At 38.8% G+C, this 21,295-nt stretch overlaps 1 protein-coding gene across 1 annotated transcript; it reads right to left on the bottom strand.

Annotated features, from left to right (window-relative positions):
• Nucleotides 1–3,908: 3,908 nt before the first annotated feature.
• tmem119a (transmembrane protein 119a) lies at nucleotides 3,909–11,247 on the bottom strand. Its single transcript, XM_057832749.1, has 2 exons — nucleotides 10,997–11,247; nucleotides 3,909–4,787 (listed from the first exon to the last, which is right to left on the bottom strand). Exon 2 carries the CDS (start codon nucleotides 4,779–4,781, stop codon nucleotides 4,026–4,028), a length of 756 nt encoding a protein of 251 aa, XP_057688732.1. The 5' UTR covers nucleotides 4,782–4,787; nucleotides 10,997–11,247; the 3' UTR covers nucleotides 3,909–4,025.
• Between the last annotated feature and the right edge of the window lie 10,048 nt (nucleotides 11,248–21,295).

Below are 21,295 nucleotides of genomic sequence, written 5' to 3'. Positions count from 1 at the left end.
CTGAGTGAGTGGTCGTCCGAGACTGGTGATTCCATACTTTTTGCTAGCGGTTGTATAATGTCATTAACAAGACATTTACACCATTAACTATAGTTTTATTTGAGAGAAGTGAAGTAAAAAATGAAAACAAAAAAATCACACAGCAATGTTGCAACAAAAGCAAATGTTTTTTTTGTTTTGTTTTTTAATCAGAATTGTATGAGCATTTCACATTTGGATGAAAGTTTGCATTGTACTGAAATCGCTCGATACAAACGAGCTGTACTTTGTAGCAACACAGCACATAAATACTCCAATAATCCATCCATGATCACCACCCATATTTTTTTTTAAATCCCTAAAAGTAATACATACGGTGATACATAATTATAATTTATTGTTATATATGAGGAAGCCAACACAAAAAATACAAAGTATTCACACAAAAAGATATAACATTAAAATTGTCTTTCTTTGGTTAAATGAATGTCACAATTTTTTGCATGAAGAATTTGAGGCAGAAATAAGAAATGCAAAAACCATGAAAACAAACAATAATTAACAGAATGAAAATGAAATGAAAGTGTCAATAGAGAAATATGTTTTTAAACGATACTGCTTTTCACGTAGCACCAAAAAATTCATTCTCAAGCTGAATTTTGCTTGATGGCATTTACAGCAGGACATTATGAGGAGATCCCTCTGTCTCGGCAGGCATGTGTATACACATTTTTTTTTCATATCTATATTAGGCAAAAATCAAAAAAACACTTGAGCTGCAAAAATTATGGATAAAATGTTTATATGACGTATATACAGTGCCTTGCAAAAGTATTCGGCCCCCTTGAACCTTGCAACCTTTCGCCACATTTCAGGCTTCAAACATAAAGATATAACATTTTAATTTTTTGTCAAGAATCAACAACAAGTGGGACACAATCGTGAAGTGGATCCATCCAACCTCACTGAGCTCGAGCTGTTTTTGCAAGGAAGAATGGGCAAGAATGTCAGTCTCTCGATGTGCAAAACTGATAGAAACATACCCCAAGCGACTTGCAGCTGTAATTGGAGCAAGGGTGGCGCTACAAAGTATTAACGCAAGGGGGCCGAATAATATTGCACGCCCCACTTTTCAGTTTTTTATTTGTTAAAAAAGTTTAAATTATCCAATAAATGTTGTTCCACTTCACGATTGTGTCCCACTTGTTGTTGATTCTTGACAAAAAAATTAAATTTCATACCTTTATGTTTGAAGCCTGAAATGTGGCGAAAGGTTGCAAGATTCAAGGGGGCCGAATACTTTTGCAAGGCACTGTATATATTTATATATATATATATATTTTTTTATTAACATTTTAACTCCAGAAGGATATTGGGTCGTCATTGATAAAGGTTCGTGGAACATGAGTACATTAACTGCTATTTGCTGTATCCTCTTTACATGAAATTAAAACTGCGCAGTATTGCTCTCTTCCCTCCAGTCTTTATTTTGCAATCCAGTCTAGCCGTCTCACCTGAATTGAAAACGAACACTCGGAAGACCTGAAAGAGTGCCTCCAATACCCCTTTCCCACTGGCCAAAAAACCCATGTCAACCCACTAACAATCGGCTTTTGGTGGCAGTGGGAAAGGTGCAGCCACCCACCTCGACCCGTGTCAATCAACCCGCCAAGCGACTCGCATTAAAATCACCTCGGCTCTGATTGTCATGCAGTGTGAAAGCAAAACCCCGGGTCAACAGTCAACACTCTAATCTACGCAGTGACGTAGGCTCTTACATGATGCGTCATAACAACGTGCCAGTCGCCTCCCATTTAACACGCCCCACAACCGTAGTTACGTCGAGGCTCACAACAAAGCTAGTAGAAGAAGAATAATTCACGTCGCCTACGTTACCTCAGCACAAGCGGAATGTTGATCCTTTGCTGCATTTCGACCATTTTGAGGGCAGTAAAAAGCATGAAAACAGAGAACACAAGCGGAAAGGAGGCTTCCATGTTGCTCTGCATTGTTTACTTCCTTAAACTGAATGAATTCGGTCGCACTTGTCGACGCGTATCTTAGCGTAGTGACATCACGTAACCTTACGCACGGCTGAGGTGGGGTGGGGGGGTTAAACGGGTGATAAAAAAAACTTTTTTTTTTTTGCCAAATGCCAATTGCTAGTGGATTGCATCGGCTTGGAAAAAACACGCGTTGACCCACTAGTTTCAGTGGGAAAGGGGCACAACAGTGCATCATATCTAATAGAGTTAAGTTATTTTCCCCTCAAAATAACTCAAAATATAGCCATTGATATCTAAACCCCTGGCAACAAAAGTGAGTACGCCTCTTAGAAACTACTTACATCCGTAAATGTCCAAATGGAGTACTGCTTGTCATTTTCCCTCCAAAAGTAGAAAGATGCTTAGAGAGGTGTCCATCTGTACGTTTTCCACTGTTAATTCAACGGTGCATTTTCTGCATTTATTCCCTAATTAAAATGTATTTATTTTCTACATCATTAAAAAATATATTTTTATTAGCAGCCTATGCACATTTTTAACCCCCCCACCCCCACCCCAAAAAAACACAACCACTTTAAATTTTCTTTAGGCCTATATGAAGCAAGCATTTTGAAAAATGACTTTCTCCTATGCAAATAATCTTAACTTCTTTCATTTTTTACATAGGAACTAGCTATTTTTGAGAAATACACCCAATCTGTTTGGTCTTATTAATGTCCCCTCCCCAGCAAAAAGTGTATATGCAGGTTATGCTGTTATAGCGTCCCTACCAATGTTGAGACCAAACATACGCCCTCGGGACCAGCGCACACCCGCACAGTGTTGTAAAATCATCAACCAATCTCCCAGTCACCTATAGATGGATTAAATGACATTTCTGTTTCCAGCGGCTGTGTGAAGGGTGAAGCGTAATAAGTAGAGATGTCCCGATCACGTCATTTTCAAAGTATGGGAATCGGCAAAAAAATATCGGCCATGCCTATTATTTATATATATATATATATATATATTTTAATTAAATTGTTTTCTAATGGTATTTAACTTTGCAGACAAATTGTCTTACACTCATCCAGAGTCTTTAGTTTAGGCTTAAGGTAGGGTTATCAAATTTATCCCGATAACGGCACTAGTTAATTATTTAAAAAATGTATCACGTTAAAATATTTAACGCAAATAACGCATGCACTGCACGACTCACTCACGCATTGTCGCGCTCAGTCTGTAATGGCGCTGTTTTACCTATATAGAGAGATAAAAGACAGCGTAAAATGAGTAGAGTGAATTTTGGCAGCCTTTGGAGCCTTTTTTTAATTGGCTAAAGCCTTACAATCTCTCTCCCTACGATTAGAATTATCATGGGAAGCAATGTGGGGAAGCAAGGTAGAAATTGATCTTTTTCTTAACAACTTATGTTATTTCCCAATGCAGAGAATATATATCAATTGGTAGCACTACACACAGTCATGGCTCCAATTCCCATCATGCATTTGGGTTGAATGGCTGCATTTTCATTTACTGAAAGCTCAACAAATACACTAGATGGCAACATTTAGTCACAATATACAAAGTCACAAATCTTTCTATCCGTGGATCCCTCTCACAGAAAGAATGTTAATAATGTAAATGCCATCTTGAGGATTTATTGTCATAATAAACAAATACAGTACTTATGTACTGTATGTTGAATATATATATTCGTCCAAGTTTTATTCATTTTTTTCTTAATGCATTGCCAAAATGTATATGATTGGGAATAATTATCGGGAATGATTGGAATTGAATCGGGAGCAAAAAAAAGCATTTGGATCGGGAAATATCGGGATCGGTAGATACTCAAACTAAAACGATCGGGATCGGATCGGGAGCAAAAAAACATATGGGAACAACCCTAGTAATAAGGTAATGAATCCGGTTGTGGCTAAACAAGAGCATATGACGGTTAGCGGTTACGGCTTAGTGTGGCTAAGGTTACACAGTCCACTATTAGAACATCTTTCCACAATTTCCGCCATGTTGGTGCAATCCAGGCAACAGGCTAATCTAGTAGTGGCCCTTCTTCAGATGGCAGGTGCACGCAGGATGACTGGAGGTGTGCTGTACCTCCTCCCTGCGCTTCATCGGCTCTTTGTATCTGGGCTCTTCTCTGCGCATCTCCACTTCCTCCACGTCCCTGACCTTCCTCACCTCCTGACGTGGTGAAGACCTGACATCCCTGCCCCTCTCTCCTATCAGAGCCTTGGAAGGCATACGTAGATTCTTGGGCGAGACGTTGCCCTGCATCTGAACTCTCTTGACGTGGTCCACGGCGTACGGCCTCTCCTGGAACTCGTGAGGAAGTCTTTGTACACTGTGCACGGCAGATTTATCCATTGCGTGCTTCCTGGGAGCTTGAGGAGGAACCTTGTAGGCCTCCAGCTTGCGCTTCTGACTCATGGCAGAAGCGCAGCAGATAATGAAGACCATCAAAATGAGAACAGAGGCCACAATCACGATGATCAGAAGATTATCCTCCAGAAAGTCCACCACTCTGGTCAGTACAAAGTCCTTTAGACGGATAATGGTCGTGGTGATGGTGTTGGTTAGCGTGGGTCTGTCAGAAGCTTCGGGATGATGAGTGGTGGCGCTGATTCGAACCGGCGCACGGGTGGAGAAGGCATTTGGGAAGAGGAACTCCAACCCGTCATCACCGCTACCATCCATGGATACGTTGTAGAACATCGGAGCGCTCTGGGCCACACCGCAGCACAGTGACAGCAGGGTCAAGACAGCCACGGGGAAAAGCAAGCGTGATGGCATCTTTTTCTGTAACATCAATGAAATGAATTAGTACCACGCAAATGATAAAAGGGTCAAATGACACTTAACAAATAAGTATTTAGTCAACTACTAATTGTGCAAGTTCTCCCACTTGAAAATATCAGAGAGGCCTGTAATTGTCAACATGGGTAAACCTCAACCATGAGAGACAGAATGTGGAAGAAAAAAAAAACAGAAAATCACATTGTTTGATTTTTAAAGAATTTATTTGCAAATCATGGTGGAAAATAAGTATTTGGTCAATACCAAAAGTTCATCTCAATACTTTGTTATGTACCCTTTGTTGGCAATAACAGAGGCCAAATGTTTTCTCTAACTCTTCACAAGCTTTTCACACTCTGTTGCTGGTATTTTGGCCCATTCCTCCATGCAGATCTCCTCTAGAGCAGTGATGTTTTTGACTGTCGTTGGGCAACACGGACTTTTAACTCCCTCCTCACCCCGTGGCGTCAAAATGAGAACAAGAACGGTGAGCAAAAATCCCAGAACCACACGGGGGGACCTAGTGGACGACCTACAGAGAGCTGGGACCACAGTAACAAAGTCTACTATCAGTAACACAATGCGCCGCCAGGGACTCAAATCCTGCGCTGCCAGACGTGTCCCCCTGCTGAAGAAAGTACACGTCCAGGCTCGTCTGCGGTTCGCTAGAGAGCATTTGGATGAGCCAGAAGAGGACTGGGAGAATGTGTTATGGTCAGATGAAACCAAAATAGAACTTTTTGGGAAAAAACACAGGTTCTCCTGTTTGGAGGAGAAAGAAAACTGGTTCGTGTGACATCCCGAATGTAGGGTGATCCCATTTGCATGTGGGAAATGTGTCATAGTGTATATATGAAAGAAGAGAAAAAAACGTAATTTAATTTTCTTATATTTACTTTTCTATTGATGGCAAAAGTACAAATGCCAATGCAACATTTATGTTAAATATTAATTTTCTTTAATGAAAATACAATACAGACGTAGTCGAAGTACTTCCGGGTCGGGAGACAGAAAGGGTGGGGCAGACTTGCTCTCGCGCTCAGCCTCAGACGTTGTTTGAGCAGCAACCAGAGCGCATCGTGTCTCATTCATTCCAACTTTCACCTGTCACCAGGTCAGTAAACGGCCGGGAAAATTGAGCTATATCTGTTTCAAAGCTATGCCTGAAGACTCCTTATGTGGTTGTAAAGTTTTTCAGTTTGGTTGATCACTTTTAAGGGCTAGCAGATAAAGGATAAATGTGACTTTGTATATTGTGATTAAATATTGCCATCTAGTGTATTTGTTGAGCTTTCAGTAAATGATACTGTAGCCATTTAACTGTTCTTCCCAAATGCATGATGGGAAGTGCAACCATGACTGTGCGTAGTGGTACCAATTGATATATCTTCTCTGCGTTGGGAATTAACATAGGGTGTTAAGAAAAAGATCAATTACTACCTTATTCCCAACATTGCTTCCAACGATATTTCTAATCGTAGGGAGAGGGATTGTAAGGCTTTAGCCAATTAAAAAAATGCTCCAAAGGCTGCCAAACTTCACTCTATTCATTTTATGCTGCCTTTTAGCTATATATAGAGGTAAAACGGCGCCATTACAGATTGAGCGCGACACTGCGCAAGTGGGTCGTGCAGCGCATGCGTTAATTGCGTTAAATATTTTAACTTGATAATTAAAAAAAAAAAATAAAAATACCGCCATTAACGGGATAAATTTGATAACCCTACCTTAGGCCTAAACTAAAGACTCTGGATGAGTGTAACATATTATGTCTGTATTGTTAAATACAATTAGAAAATGATTTAATTAAAATATATATATATATTAGTACTGCAACGATTATTCGATTAACTCGAGAATTCGATTAGAAAAATATATTCGAATTAAATTTTATTGCTTCGAGTATTTGTTTAATTAAAGAAGCGTTGTAATGGTTTTGTTTTGAAAGTGCATTTAGTTTTATTGATTAGGGTGGATACACTGTCTTCTGGTCTGCCTCATTTCACATGGCTGAATCCAACTGCTGTTTTTTAATGCATTCATAATTTAGTTTATAGGAATATTTAGCCGGGTTTTTTGCGGGAATATGTGTCTGAACCATTTGTTAAGAGCCTTGTAAAAAACGTTAGCATTTACTTTTGCTATGTAAGTTAGCAAATTGTTCTTTTGTTGTACATAGGTCTTTTTTTTTAAATACCATTTGAGGCTCAGCTCAAGTATTTTAATTCTTCATGTTCCATATCCGATTACTTGATTATTCGAACTAACTAGTTCATTGATTAATCGACTCCTAAAATAATCGATAGCTGCAGCCCTAATATATATAATAAAAAAAGGCATGTCCGATATTTTTTGCCGATTCCGATACTTTGAAAATGACGTGATCGGACCCCATCGATCGGGATGCCATCTCTAGTAGTTAGCCTGCATTGTAGCAGTGTCTGGCTGTGACACTCATGTGACCTGCCAGTGTCCTCTCCAGTTTTGAGACACACACGGTAAGATTCTTTTTCTTATCATGGCAAGAGAGAATTTTCAATGTTGCTTTTGCCTTTGAAGGTCTGTGCTGAGTGATCATCACACACTAAATGTACAGTGCCTTGCAAAAGTATTCGGCCCCCTTGTACCTTGCAACCTTTCGCCACATTTCAGGCTTCAAACATAAAGATATCAAATTTTAATTTTTTGTCAGGAATCAACAACATGTGGGACACAATCGTGAAGTGGAACAACATTTATTGGATAATTTAAACTTTTTTAACAAATAAAAAACTGAAAAGTGGGGCGTGGAATATTATTCGGCCCCTTTACTTTCAGTGCAGCAAACTCACTCCAGAAGTTCAGTGAGGATCTCTGAATGATCCAATGTTGTCCTAAATGACCGATGATGATAAATAGAATCCACCTGTGTGTAATCAAGTCTCCGTATAAATGCACCTGCTCTGTGATAGTCTCAGGGTTCTGTTTAAAGTGCAGAGAGCATTATGAAAACCAAGGAACACGCCAGGCAGGTCCGAGATACTGTTGTGGAGACGTTTAAAGCCGGATTTGGATACAAAAAGATTTCCCAAGCTTTAAACATCTCAAGGAGCACTGTGCAAGCCATCATATTGAAATGGAAGGAGCATCAGACCACTGCAAATCTACCAAGACCCGGCCGTCCTTCCAAACTTTCTTCTCAAACAAGGAGAAAACTGATCAGAGATGCAGCCAAGAGGCCCATGATCACTCTGGATGAACTGCAGAGATCTACAGCTGAGGTGGGAGAGTCTGTCCATAGGACAACAATCAGTCGTACACTGCACAAATCTGACCTTTATGGAAGAGTGGCAAGAAGAAAGCCATTTCTCAAAGATATCCATAAAAGGTCTCGTTTAAAGTTTGCCACAAGCCACCTGGGAGACACACCAAACATGTGGAAGAAGGTGCTCTGGTCAGATGAAACCAAAATTGAACTTTTTGGCCACAATGCAAAACGATATGTTTGGCGTAAAAGCAACACAGCTCATCACCCTGAACACACCATCCCCACTGTCAAACATGGTGGTGGCAGCAACATGGTTTGGGCCTGCTTTTCTTCAGCAGGGACAGGGAAGATGGTTAAAATTGACGGGAAGATGGATGCAGCCAAATACAGGAACATTCTGGAAGAAAACCTGTTGGTATCTGCACAAGACCTGAGACTGGGACGGAGATTTATCTTCCAACAGGACAATGATCCAAAACATAAAGCCAAATCTACAATGGAATGGTTCAAAAATAAACGTATCCAGGTGTTAGAATGGCCAAGTCAAAGTCCAGACCTGAATCCAATCGAGAATCTGTGGAAAGAGCTGAAGACTGCTGTTCACAAACACTCTCCATCCAACCTCACTGAGCTCGAGCTGTTTTGCAAGGAAGAATGGGCAAGAGTGTCAGTCTCTCGATGTGCAAAACTGATAGAAACATACCCCAAGCGACTTGCAGCTGTAATTGGAGCAAAAGGTGGCGCTACAAAGTATTAACGCAAGGGGGCCGAATAATATTGCACGCCCCACTTTTCAGTTTTTTATTTGTTAAAAAAGTTGAAATTATCCAATAAATTTTGTTCCACTTCACGATTGTGTCCCACTTGTTGTTGATTCTTGACAAAAAATTAAAATTTTATATCTTTATGTTTGAAGCCTGAAATGTGGCGAAAGGTTGCAAGGTTCAAGGGGGCCGCATGCTTTTGCAAGGCACTGTAAATTTGCCTTGCCTTGCCTTGCCTTCGAGACCTGAAAAAACAACCCAGTCTTCATCTGTATTAGTAACTACAGGTTGCCACCTAGCTTCAGGTTTTCTTCTATTTCTCATCTCGCAGCAGATCTATTTTAGCAGGCAGCCGAGCCATTACTTATTTGGGGTGGAGACATTCAGTCTGGGACTGCAGGCCTTATAATTTGGAAAGGAGAGAGAAGCCGCCCATCCACCACACGAAAGCAAGCAGGAAGTTAAGAGCCCAGATTGTGCACAGAGGCGTGGGACGCCATTGGCTATGGCCTCTATATTTACTGTGGGCAACAGCTGCTGTGGGCTGGTGCATACACAGAAATATGTTGAATTACTGGGGGGGGGGAATATATTATTTTCTAGATAAACCTCACTTTTCATCTGTCATATGAAGACCAACAGAGAAAATTAGAATCTTGTGAAAATGTGTGATTTTAAAGTGAGTAATCATCGTTTTAAAATAACGATGAAGCTCATTTTATTGACACAGCTCCTGGGCCTCCCTGTGTGGTCACGTAGATCCATGCAGCCAGATGGTGGGCTCTTCAACTGTACCTTCACTCTCCATAATTACAGCCATAATCACATTTACTACATGATGTTCGTGTGTCCACGCTACATTTTAGTGAAATGCAGGATTCAAATCAATACAAATCATTTAGGAGTAACTGCTTGTCACTATTGACCATAGACGGAGTTTGACTTTTGGGCACAACATGTTGATGACCCCGAAACGCAGTGTCAGCAAAAAAATTAACTTACAAGAATATTTATAATAATAAGTTGAAAGTGAGCTTTTTTTTCCATTTCCCATCATTCTTGAGGGGAATTTTAAATCAGGCTGCTGGCAGGACAGCTATACTTTTCGCCAAGATCATCATCCACTGAATATGGTACGCCTGCCGGTGTCGTGCCAATGTAGTTACCTCAGTCAAAAATTGTTTTTTTTTTGTTTTTTTTTTTGAAGCAACTTTTTTGATTGAAGTAATGTTGTTTTGTGTTTGCGCCACATTTTGGCTTGAACATTTGTGTATTTATTATTCAATCAAAAAATCAGTTGCTACATACATTTTTTTTTTTTTTTTTTTTTCAAAATAAAAATCATTTCAATCCAAAAAAAAAAAAAAATTCAGTCATAGAAAAAAAAGTTTTTGAATGAAAAAAAAAAATGAGACTCCAAAATTTGCATTTGAACACTTATTTTTCATTGATTTTAGCAATCCCTTTTGTGTTTCGGCCATATTATGGGTATGACATTTTTGTCAATAATTCAATCCCCCAAAAAGTTGCTTGAATAAAAAATACATATTATTAATAAAAAAATTTTAAAAAGTCATTTGAAAAATTAAATTGCCCTTCCCCATTTTTGAAAAAATAATGTGCAAAGCAAATGACCGTCTAAGGTGCTAGTCACATGATCTGTTCAAAAAATTATTTTCACCCATTATAAAAATATCTTTTTTTGTTCATTTCATTCATTTTGTTGTTTTTTTGCTTGACAACATTTATATAGATAGGGAAGTCAATTACATGTAATGACACTTTTAGGCCACCAGTGGGGGGGATTGCCCGCCCCGGCCTCCCTTAAACTCCGCTTATGCTATTAACCCAACACTGTGCATCATAGTAGGATTTTGAAATAAGCTTACACATGTTTAGATAATTTTGCAAGTTGGTTACATTACTAAATCTAATAGAGCAAAGCATGAAAAATGTAAGATTAAATTTTTTTTTTTATAAAAAACACAAAATCTAACTTTTTTTTACATCAGAAAATGAACTACTGAAGATTTATTTAATCTGGAAAGCTCCTTGCAAAAAAGAGAATTAACGTTGATCACAGTGAGCATAAAACAAGTCAATTACGCGCACACACACCCATCAACGATACACGTCATAAACTATGCATTCATTCTTGAACTGAAAACTGAAAGTAATAAAAATTTGAAATGCATACTTACAGTTTATCCTGGTTGATGTTGTGAGGACCGCAGTGAGTTGAGGACAGAGCAGAAGGAAAAGGCAACACCAATGTGGAGGAGGAGAGTTTCCGAGCATTCCCGACCTTGTTATACTGAAAGACTTTTTTTAACCGCTCTCTGGAAAGTGATGTCCATCCCTCTATTTTCAGTTTCTCCTCCCTTGTTCGTCCCTTCTTCAATTTCATGAAATGTTTGAGACTCAGGCGCTCCGTAAAATAAGAAAAGCGATGATTCAAAAGGCCAATGCTGACTGTGACGGCCTTACAATTGTTTTTCCAATTTGCATTGACGTAATCAGGCCTTAAGTTTTATCACATGTCCAAATTTCCATATCAAGGCATTTTTAAATAAGGCCTTTTTACCTTTTACAGTAGGACCTGAAGACGATGCATACCTCAAATTGTGTTCATATGCTCAACAAACAATGCATTTAACTAGGTGTGCATTTACATACTGTATAATGAGGAGCAGAAGTATTTGTACTACAGTCCCTGACAAAAGTCTTGTCGCTTATCCATTTTGGAGAAACAATTGCTAATAACCTGACTTAATTATTCAATTGGTTTCAGAAATGGCTCGTATGAAAGCTAAGACCCTCCCAAATGATGTTGAATGTACAAAAATATATTTGTTTCACTGAATAAAGATTTATCATTTAATGAAGACATAAAGGTCAAATTTGGGCAAGACAAAAGTTTTGTCACCTACAGAAAATACTGTGAAAATTGAACAAAAAATGTACTTCAAATACAAAAATATGTTACATACACGAATTAAGTAGTGGTGCTGTGAGATCCAAATTGAATATTTTGTATGACTTTCATGGGCTTCGGCAAGGATTCACACAATTTATTGATGAAGTCATTAGGAACATCAAAGAAAGCAGGCTTGCATGCCTCCCAGAGTTCATCAACATTCTTGGGTTTCGTCTTCCATGCTTCCTTTTTATCATACCCCAGACATGCTCAGTGATGTTCATGTCTGGTGACTGGGCTGGCCAGTCCTGGAGGATCTTGATCTTCTTTGCCTTGAGGAACTTTGAGGTAGAGATTGAAGTATGTGATGGAGCACCATCCTGCTGCAGAATTTGTCCCTTTTTATGGATAGGAATGTAAGAGGCAGCTAAGATTTGTTGATATTTCAGACTATTTATGTTGCCTTCCACCCTACAGATCTCTCGGACACCCCCATGCTGGATGTAACCCCAGACCATGATTTTGCCACCACCAAACTTCACTGTTTTCTGAGTGAATCTCAGATCCGTGCGGGCTCCAGTAGGTCTCCTGCAATATTTGCGCCGACTGTGGTGTAATTCAATGGATTCATCTGAAAAATCCACCTTTTGCTACAAAACAGTGAAGTTTGGTGGTGACAAAATCATGGTCTGGGGTTATATCCAGTATGGGGTGTGCGAGAGATCTGTAGGCTGGAAGGCAACATAAATAGTCTGAAATATCAACAAATCTTAGCTGCCTCTTTCATTTCTAACCATAAAAAAGGACAAATTCTGCAGTAATATGGTGCTCCATCGCATACTTCAATCGAGATCCTCCAGGACTGGCCAGCCCAGTCACCAGACACGAACATCATTGAGCATGTCTGGGGTAGGATGAAAGAGGAAGCATGGAAGACAAAACCCAAGAATGTTGATGAACTCTGGGAGGCATGCAAGACTGCTTTCTTTGATGTTCCTGATGACTTCATCAATAAACTATATGAATCCTTGCCGAAGCCCATGGAAGTCATACAAAATATGAAATTTAGATCTCACGGCACCACTACTTAATTCGCTTATGTAACATAAATATCACGTCTTTCTATCCATGGATCGCTTTAACAGAATGTTAATAATGTTAATGTCATCTTGTTGATTTATTGTTATAATAAACAAATACAGTACTAATGTACCGTATGTTGAATGTATTTACAGTGCCCTCCATATTTGGGACTCCTGAAAAAGATGTGTTTTTTAGCTTCTAATATTTTTTATAGCCCGAAAGCTGAAGATGGGTCGTCACTGGGTCTTTCAGCAAGACAATGACCCTAAACGTATGGCCAAATCTACACAGAAATGGTTCACCAGACACAAAATCAAGCTCTTCCCATGGCCATCTCAGTCCCCAGACCTTGTTTTGTTGGCAAAAGGGGGTTGTACAAAGTATTAACACCAGGGGTGCTAATAATTGTGACACACATTATTTGATGTCAAATATGTTTTTCTTTATGTGGGATTTTTTCCCCACTGAATGAATGCACTTGTATTGAAGGTTGGATTTTTCTCTTTTTTTCCATTAAGGTCCCATATTATTTGAAATAAAAATGATTAGAAGCTAAAAAACACTTCACACAACCTTCACACAATAATAATTATGGAGGGCACTGTATCCGTCTCAGTGTCTTATCTTTCCATTCCAACAATAATTTACAGGAAAAATATGGCATATTTTATAGATGGTTTGAATCGCGATTAATTACGATTAATTCATTTTTAAGCTGTAATTAACTCGATTAAAAATTTTAATCGTTTGACAGCCCTAAAATAAATAAATAAACCATTGACGTTAATAGACATGCAATCTATTTTAACTGTGAGTAGCTGAAAAATTGCCATGAATGGCTGCCATAAAGTTATAAAGCTTCATGTACTGGCTTCTATACACAGATTTCTCAAACAGGGTAATACTCTAAATGGCCTAAAGACACTTTAGCATACATTGACCACGTTGCATTTGGTACATAAATTCCATGTTTCAGGGTATTTCAGTCCACAGTGGGCGACTCCCAAATCTTCACTGCCTCTCTAATTATGCACCCTTGATTACAGCCTGTCGCTGCATAGCGTACATGACCAGTACAGGGAGAAGGAAGGTCTCTCATCCCAAAACACATGTACAGAGCCAGCATTAAAATTGAAAGGCTTTAAGGAAAGCACTTTTCGAAGAGTCTGTATTTGGGGCATTTCTTCCAGTCATGGTGGTAAGGGGTAAGAAGGTGGCAATTTTGTCAAACTTTCTAATTAACATGTTAAAAAGCACAAGAATGTGTTAGTACAGCGTATCACAAAAGTGAGTAAACCCCTCGCATTTCTGCAGATATTTAAATAATAGGGCTGTCAAGCGATTAAAATTTCTAATTGAGTTAATTACAGCTTAAAAATTAATTAATCGTAATTAATCACAATTCAAACCATGTATAAAATATGCCATATTTTTCTGTAAATTATTGTTGGAATGGAAAGATGACACAAGACTGATGTATACATTCAACACATAGTACATAAGTACTGTATTTGTTTATTATAATAATGAATCAACAAGATGGCATTAACATTATTAACATTCTGTTAAACCGATCCATGGATAGAAAGACTTGTAGTTCTTAAAAGATAAATGTTAGTACAAGTTATAGAAATTTTATATTAAAACCCCTCTTAATGTTTTCGTTTTAGTACAATTTGTAAAATTTTCAATCAGAAAATAAACTAGTAGCTCGCCATTGTTGATGTCAATAATTACACTATGCTCACTCATGGTACTAACTCATAAAATCAGTTGGACCCGCACCAGCAGAGGGCGCTAAACACCAAAAAACAAGTAACAAGCGGACATTACATTGTATTGTATTTTAATTTGGGCTGTCAAACGATTAAAATTTTAATCGAGTAAATTACAGCTTAAAAATTAATTAATCGTAATTAATCGCAATTAATCGCAATTCAAACCATCTATAAAATATGCCATATTTTTCTGTAAATTATATATATATATATTCTGTAAAATAATTTGTTGGAATGGAAGGATAAGACACAAGATGGATATATACATTCAACATACCGTACATAAGGACTGTAGTGGGCATTTCACTCTACTGTCATTTAAATCTGTCTATGCTGTCCTCACTCCGAAGCGTCTACTTTTTCCAAAGCTAGACAGCTAGTGAACGACGCCTTAATAATCAGACTTCTTCCTTTTTCATCTGATTTATTAATAAAATGGCCTCAAACCACTGTCCTCTTTAGACCGTCGTAAAACTACAAAAAAAAAGTACACAAGCATTGCACTAGCAACAACGTTAGCTTAGCACGCTATACAGGTTCACTAAACATAAACAAAAAGCGTCTCATGCAAAAACAGGCATGAAAATGGGTCAGGGGTTAAAAAGGTGAGAAAGGTGTGGAGGAAATATGTTCCGGCGTTCTGCCAAAATGTCCGCCGTCGGCAAAACCTCCTACATGTGGCGAATTTGACCATTTTAATTTTTCACATAAGGCTTAATGTTCGAGTTAACGGGGGTTTAATTAGTTGAAGGAGTTGATTTCAACCACCATTGACTCGCGCTAGCTTAGCCACTCCGGAGCCCTGAAACTAACAAATAACTGTCAAACTGCACAGAATTTGTTCAAATCATTTCCAAAGACTAATTAAACCCCGGCTAACTCAAAAGATTAAGCCTAAAGTAAAAAATTCTGAACTTCCCCTTTAAAATAAAGACCATTGAATATGGCCCTTAAAATGTTGTCTATAAAAGTTTTAGAGCAATAAAACAAACAACACAAATGAATAAAATGAACAGGAATCCTTCAAAGTATTTCATAATGGGTCCAAATTATTTTTCGAACAGATCATGTGACTATAGAACCTTAGAGACAGCCGTTTGCATTGCTTAGCCAAAACTACAGCTGAGGAGGCAAGATGGATATTTAGAATTTCTTTAAACCTAAGCTTTCAAAACCCTCAACAACAACTGAGCTTGAACCGAGGATTGAGCACGAGCAGTATCAAAAAGTCCTGGCTGTCGTGTCGTGTTACCTGTTGTGCTGTAATTCCAAGTGGTGCTTGAATTGGATGCTTATAGCGGTGGACAGTCTTTTTGAGCCAGCGCAAAGTTTGCAGCGCACGGAGACATTTTTGTTATCTTTACTGGACAAAAATGTGAAGTAATGGCTGTGTTTCCAGTGTGCAAATGCAGCCGTTTGTAGTATATCTCCTGCCTATTTCATTGCATCCTGGCGAGGTAGCAAGGCTATGTTGTTTTGGTCGCAAACTCCCAGCGCTCACGCATCATGGTAATACACGTGACCCTTTTTGTTCCATCCCCGATTAAAAAATGTGACATGTGATGTCACTCCCATGACTACAGTATTCTTCATTCTACACACATTATGGGGCAATAACAAAATAGTAACGCACAGGCATCAAGGAAAGTAATTTTACTCAGATTACTGATTTAAAAAAATTAACGCGTTAGATTGTTCTTTACTGAAAGAAAGTAATCAGATTAGTTACGCATTACGATACCACGTTATTGACAACACTGCTTTTATATTACCGTTAAATACACAAGCTTGACGCTACCTTAACGGGAGCTATTTTTTCACCGGACGCTCCGGCAGTGTTCAACGCAAGCTGCAACGAACGGCAGTAACTTTGTCATACCACAAAATATGAAAACGAAAACCATTACTCACTAAATTCAATATGCTGGCAAATGCATTCATCTAAAAACAATTGGGAGTGATACTTTACCTCCTCCAGCGAATGTGAATTTGTGCTTAGTACAAGATCATCTGTCGCAATTAGCGATCTTTGACGCTTTTTTTTTTTTTTACTCCCCGCATACAAACTTGTTTCTCTCTCAGCGGCTCAATGAAGTTGCTGTCCTAGCTAAGCCTTGCCTATCATTCGTCTTTGTAAGTTTTTAGTAACTTTGTGTATTGAATTTGAAAGGAAAATGTGTGTTTTGTTTTTGACGAACTTTTTCATGAAGCTAAACTGTTGAAGCTACTCACATGTGGAAAAATACGAGTGTACAACGTTTTAAATGTATTCATTTGGTATATTTCAGTTACCACGATTTGAGAGATCAATAAATTGAAGAATTTACGCCTTGCGTTTGGAGTGCTTGTTTTTGGGTTTGCTGGAATAGCGTCACTGACACACGCAGCATCAAACAGGGGAAGGGGTAAGCACTGCCGCGCCAAGCTAATTCTGGCTGCATTTTCGACACATGAAAAATAACGAATACGTACTACTGTATGACGGAAAATTTTAGTGGTTTTGTAACCGCGACGTTTTCATAGCATGGTAATCCGTGAAGGTAACTGGCACATGCCTACAAACGCCCCCCCCCCTTAAAAAGTTTTCTCCTCGGATCTACACGATTCACGTAGGTCATCCTTTTTGACTTCAAAACGGCGAATTTCGCCGAAAGGTGAGAGATTTTCATGCCTGAAAAAATATAACATTTCGCTTACTAACATAATATGTACATTCTTTACAACAACCATACTTACGGACAAATCTTGTCCAAGGATCATATAAGCACAACATTACAACGTAGGCGTCAGCCCGAGACGTCGTGCAGCCATATTGAACTGGCAAGAAAGCAATAAACCATGTCGCAAAGCGACCACAAGAGTTTGCTGTTTGCTGTTAGACTTGCTGTAAAACTTACCAAAAGGCAGAATACTGTCTGAGCGGGACATGTGCGTTAATTGCGTCAACTATTTTAACGTGATTAATGAAAAAAATTAATTTCCGCGCGTTAACGCGATAATTTTGACAGCCCTAATTTTAATCTGTTTGAGCGGGGCATGTGCGTTAATTGCGTCAAGTATTTTAACTAGGGCTGTCAAAATTATCGCATTAACGGGCGTTAATTTTTTAAAATTATCACGTTAAAATATTTGACGCAATTAACGCACAAATGCCCCTCTCAAACAGATTAAAATGACAGGACAGTGAAATGTGTACTTGTTGTGTGTTACGGAGTTTTGTCGCCCTCTGCTGGCGCTTGGGTGCGCCTGATTTTATAGGCTTCAGCACCCATGAGCATTGTGTAAGTAATTATTGACATCAACAATGGCGGGCTTCTACTTTATTTTTTGATTGAAAATTTTACAAATTTTATTCAAACGAAAACATTAAGAGGGGTTTTAATATAAAATTTCTAGAACTTGTACTAACATTTTTCTTTTAAGAACAACAAGTCTTTCTATCCATGGATCGCTTTAACAGAATGGCAATAATGTTAATGCCATCTTGTTGATTTATTGTTATAATAAACAAATACAGTCCTTATGTACCGTATGTTGAATGTATATATCCATCTTGTGTCTTATCTTTCCATTCCAACAATAATTTACAGAAAAATTTGGCATATTTTATAGATGGTTTGAATCGCGATTAATTACGATTAGTTAATTTTTAAGCTGTAATTAACTCTATTAAAAATTTTAATCGTTTGACAGCCCTAATTTTAACGTGATTAATTAAAAAAAAAATTACCACCTGTTAACGCGATAATTTTGACAGCCCGATTAAATTTATCGTTTCATGGGACAACACTGACAAAATGACACTTCGACACAGTGAAAAGTAGTCTGTGTGCAGCTTATATCAGAGTTCATTTATTTTCCGCTCAAAATAACTCAAAAGATAGCCATTAATATCTAAAGCCCTGGCAACAAAAGTGAGTACACCCCTTAGAAACTACATCCCTAAATGTCCAAATTGAGTACTGCTTGTCATTTTCCCTCCAAAATGTCATGCGAGTCGTTACAGGAGTGATGTCAGCATTGCTGCAAAGATTGAAGAGGTGGGGGGTCAACCTGTTAGTGCTCAGACCATACGCCACACTCTACATCAAATTGGTGTGCATGGCTGTCACCCCAGGAGGAAGCCTCTTCTGAAGACGGTACACAAGAAAACCCGCCCGTCTCATTACACCATAGGACAGTGGACCCAACATAACGCTGCCAAATTTGTTGGTAGTCTTCAGACTTCATAATGCCATGCACACGGTCAGGCAGTCCAGCAGTGCCAGAGGCAGCAAAGTACCCGCGAAACATCAGAGAACCTCCGCCATGTTTGACTGTGGGGACCGTGTTCTTTCTTCGAAGGCCACGTTTTTTTCCCTGGAAACTTATGTTGATGCCTTTTCCCAAAAAAGCTCTACTTTTGTTTCACCTGACCAGAGAACATTGTTCCAAAATGTTTTTGGCTTTCTATGGGAAGTATTCAAAATATTTTGTGGACTAATGAAACCAAAGTTGAATTGTCTGGGAGTAACACACGACGTCATGTGTGGAGGAAAAATGGAACATCTCACAAACATCAACACCTCATCCCCACCGTGAAGCGTGGAGGAGGGAGCATCATGATTTGGGGCTGTATTGCTCCCTCACGGGCCTGGACAACTTGCAATCATTAAATAGTAACGGTGTTATACTTGTATAACGCTTTTTCACCTTTGGAAGAATGAATTCCTAAGTTTATCAGGATGTTTTGCAGGAAAACCTGTGGACGTCTGTCAGACAGTTGAAACTAAAAGAGGATGGATGCTGCAAAAGGCAATGATCCAAAACACAGACGTAAATCAACTTCAGAATGGTTTCAGAAGAACAAAATACGGGCTCTGGAGTGGCCAAGTCAAAGTCCAGACTTAAACCCCACTGAGATGCTGTGGCATGACCTAAAGACAGCGATTCATGTCAGATATCCCAAGAATCTGACTGAACTACAGCAGTTTTGTAGAGAACAATGGGCCAAGCTTAGTCCTGATCGATGTGCCAGATTGAACTGCAGCTACAGGAAGCGTCTGGTTGAAGTTATTGCTGCCAAAGGGGGGGCACAATATATTAAATGTGATGGTTCACTTACTGTATTTATTTCCCCCTTCCATCATTGTTTGCATACTATCCTCATTAAAATAAGAAAACCTATAAATGTTTGGGTGGTTTTAGTGAAAGCAGACACTGTTTTTTAATCTGTGTGATTTTCACAAAACATCAGATCACATTTGGTGGTGATTCCGGCCTATGCCAGTGATTTCTGTAAGTCTTTAGCAGACATAGGGTTCTTTTTCACCTCTCTAGGTATTCTGCGCTGAACTCGTGGCATCTTCTTTGGTGGACGGCCACTCCTTGGGAGAAAAGCAACAGTGCAAAACTCTCCATTTGTATACAACCTTACTGACAGTCGATTGATGAACACCCAGACTTTTAGAGATGGTTTTGTATCCTTTCCCAGCTTTACACAAATCAACAATCCTTGGTCGCAGGTCTTCAGTCAGCTCTTTTGATGCACATCGGACAATGCTTATCATCAAGAAAATTCTTACCAGGTGTGTGTTTTATAGTGGGCAGGGCAGCTTTAAACCACTCATCAGTGATTGGGCAAACACCTGACTTAAATTGTTTGGTAAAAATTGGTTTCAATTGCTCTTTGAGGTCATGTCCAAACGTACCGGGTTTTTTAAAAACGAGGATTCTGCCCTAATACGTTGGGGGGAAATAATTGCTTCCACACCTGCACGTTTGTGCACTTCCACAGCCAACTGCTTTCATTCATTTTTAAGTACATTCAAAACAATAAAATAATTGTCCAAAATACCCATTATTCAATATGAAGCACAGCAAGAGTTTGTAAAAAAAAAAAAAAAAAAAAAAAAAAAAAAAAGGAAGCAAAAAAGCGCATATTTGATATACTCCAAATGTAAAAATTGGTCTCGTGTGTCATGAGGACAAAATTTGTCACAGCCAGTGACGTAAATCTTCGGTTATCAGTGTCCACATGAGGGAGCCACAAACGCAGAATTCGCAAATCTTCACCTTCCCCGTCGTTTTTAAGAACCCTGGTTTAAATCTGCATGCGCATGTGAATGATAGTTCAAACTAGAGATGTCCCGATCGATCGGGATCGGGTCCGATCATGTCATTTTCAAAGTATCGGAATCGGCAAAAAAATATCGGCCATGCCATTTATTCATATTATTTATATATATACAGTGCCTTGCAAAAGTATTCGGCCCCCTTGAATCTTGCAACCTTTCGCCACATTTCAGGCTTCAAACATAAAGATATGAAATTTAATTTTTTTGTCAAGAATCAACAACAAGTGGGACACAATCGTGAAGTGGAACAACATTTATTGGATAATTTAAACTTTTTTTAACAAATAAAAAACTGAAAAGTGGGGCGTGCAATATTATTCGGCCCCTTTACTTTCAGTGCAGCAAACTCATTCCAGAAGTTCAGTGAGGATCTCTGAATGATCCAATGTTGTCCTAAATGACCGATGAGGATAAATAGAATCAACCTGTGTGTAATCAAGTCTCGCTATAAATGCACCTGCTCTGTGATAGTCTCAGGGTTCTGTTTAAAGTGCAGAGAGCATTATGAAAACCAAGGAACACACCAGGCAGGTCCGAGATACTGTTGTGGAGAAGTTTAAAGCCGGATTTGGATACAAAAAGATTTCCGAAGCTTTAAACATCTCA

Source organism: Corythoichthys intestinalis, chromosome 3 (assembly GCF_030265065.1).
Source record: "Corythoichthys intestinalis isolate RoL2023-P3 chromosome 3, ASM3026506v1, whole genome shotgun sequence".
NCBI classification, from domain to species: Eukaryota; Metazoa; Chordata; class Actinopteri; order Syngnathiformes; family Syngnathidae; genus Corythoichthys; species Corythoichthys intestinalis.
This window is presented reverse-complemented; position numbering and strand designations above follow the sequence as displayed.